The following is a 2,089-nucleotide window of genomic DNA, read 5'->3' on the forward strand; positions in this document are numbered from 1 at the left end:
CCTGAGCTGCTGTGGGCCTGGCAAGCCCAGCTTTGTTAGTCCTTGGGTTAGGGGCGGGACAAGGCAGGGAGACTTGAAGGGGCTCTGCGGCTAGCCTCAGACTTAGTGGCCCGGCCTATCACAGTGAGGGAGCATTCCCCACATCCACCTTGGAGTGGAGAGGCCTGAGGAAGGGCTTTTCTGCCCCCCTTCCCCCAACCCTGGAGGGGGAGATGACCAAAGGGAGGCTTAGTTACTTCCAGTCTCTGTTTAATGTGAGGATAAACATTTTATGAGAGAAGATAAACTTCCTGAGCTGGGAGCAAATAACCCCATTATCCCCCACCCCCATTTGGAATCCTACTGGGAGACCTCAAAACCCTTCCTCTACCTAATCGCCCTAGTAGCCAGGAGCTCAAGCTGTCTAGGGTCACTGCTGCATTCTGGAACTAGGGCGCCCCCTTGTGGCAATCTCCAAAATGACATCTCTAGACAGCCAGGGACACTTCACTTTCCTGGCATTAGGGACAGAGAAATAGTGTTCCAGTCATCCAGGAAACAGGCACATAGCCAGAGCAGCCATGGGTGAAAATCCCAAGTTCCTTTTTGTTGGTCAGGGCAGGGACGTGTGTCTTGAAGCTCCAGCCAGTTCTTATGACATCTTCGAGTTAGAAAAAAGGTGTGCCTTCTTGGGAGGCCGGAGTCCCCCACCAGGACACCATCCCTAGCAGGGTGCTCCTGTTCACAAACTACACCGCTTGGGGGGCAGCTCCGTGGACTGGGCCTCTTCATCACCTGGGCCTGTTTTCTGTATCTCCTGGTCCATAGCTCCATCTAGCCTAAGAGCCCTCCCTTCTGCCTGAACACCCTCTCCCTCCACCCTGCTCCCTTGTCTCCCCATTCTCAGAATCAAAGTATCTCCACCAGTAAAGAGAGACTGAAGCCAGTAGGAGGGTTTTATTAGATTTATTGAATGATCTCTGAGAAAAAGGGCCCAGGAGCAGGAGGGATGAGGGAAGACCCAGAGAGACAGGGGACCAGAAAACGAGCACTGCACCTTGGGGTCCCGGGCCAGAGCAACTGGGGGGAACTACCGAACTCCTTTGATCTAGGGCAGAAATCCAGCCACTGCCCCATGCTGCCAGCCCTCATCTCAGCCTTGATCCCCATTCCCTGCCGGCAGCAGAACGGAGAGGCCCCCACCCCACCTCTGCAGTCATTCAGGACATTCCAGGGGGGCCAGCCCTCCCGGGTGATGGGGCCGTCGGTGTCACCTCCTCCTCCCCTAGGAGTGAGACAGCATGAGCTCACTTTGCAGTGGGCATCAAGCAAAGACAGGGGAGTTGTGCCAGTCAGAATACACTAGAAATCCAGAGAAGGTGCTGTCTGTCTTGATGCTGGCGTAGATGCCAATATAATCCCCCACGCCCACCTGTACCCACACCTGGTCTTCAGGCTCCAGCCTCACCATGGCGCCCCCGGAGAGCGAGGCTGGCTTGGGCCACCCCCCGAAGAACTGAAAGAAAGAGGCGATAGACTCGCCATTCTTGACCAGATCAAACTGCAGGCTAGCCCGGTAGACGGTGGCGTGGACGGCGAAGTAGTAGACCCCGGGCACCTGGCAGGTGAACTTGCCGGTGACGGCGTCGTAATGTCCCTGCTCGTTCACCAGCACGCGGTCGAAGGGTAGGGGCGCGTCCGACGGCGGGGGCACCCGGCTCTCAGAGCGCTTAGCGCTGAAGGCGGAGCGCGGAGGCACCGAGCACTCGCCCGCCGGCCCGGTTGCCCCCATGGGTCCCGCCTCTCCTCGCGGCCCGGGCTCCCCACGCGGCCCCGGGAGGCCTGAGGGTGGGAAGGGGAGGGAAGCAGAGCGGTTAGGGTGAGCCCGCCGGGGTCCTCCCGCACCCTCCCTCAGCCTCCCAGCCGCCCCTTCCCGGCTGCGGCCGCCCTGCGCCCCAGGACCCCCATCCCCGCTTCCTGCAGGGCTCGGGGCGGATCTGAGGGTCCCAGGGGTTCCGGCTCCCGCCGCTGAGTCACTCCTCTGCGGGCTCCCCGATCTGACGGGGTCGGGCGGGGACGGGAGCGGCGCCCCCTGGCGTGAACCCCTAGC

The 2,089-nt window shown here is 60.5% G+C and overlaps 1 protein-coding gene across 1 annotated transcript in view; it reads right to left on the reverse strand.

Moving 5' to 3' along the window:
- Window positions 1-929: 929 nt before the first annotated feature.
- C1QTNF5 (C1q and tumor necrosis factor related protein 5) overlaps window positions 930-2,089 on the reverse strand; it is a 2,053-nt gene continuing 893 nt past the window's right edge. The window contains exon 2 of the mRNA XM_010830464.1: window positions 930-1,821. Coding sequence (XP_010828766.1) covers window positions 1,304-1,771 — 468 coding nt within the window. The 5' untranslated portion in view covers window positions 1,772-1,821 and the 3' untranslated portion in view covers window positions 930-1,303. The remainder of the gene's footprint in view (window positions 1,822-2,089) is intronic.

The sequence above is a fragment of the Bison bison genome, unplaced genomic scaffold (assembly GCF_000754665.1).
Source record: "Bison bison bison isolate TAMUID 2011002044 unplaced genomic scaffold, Bison_UMD1.0 scf7180017864518, whole genome shotgun sequence".
In the NCBI taxonomy this organism is placed as follows: Eukaryota; Metazoa; Chordata; class Mammalia; order Artiodactyla; family Bovidae; genus Bison; species Bison bison.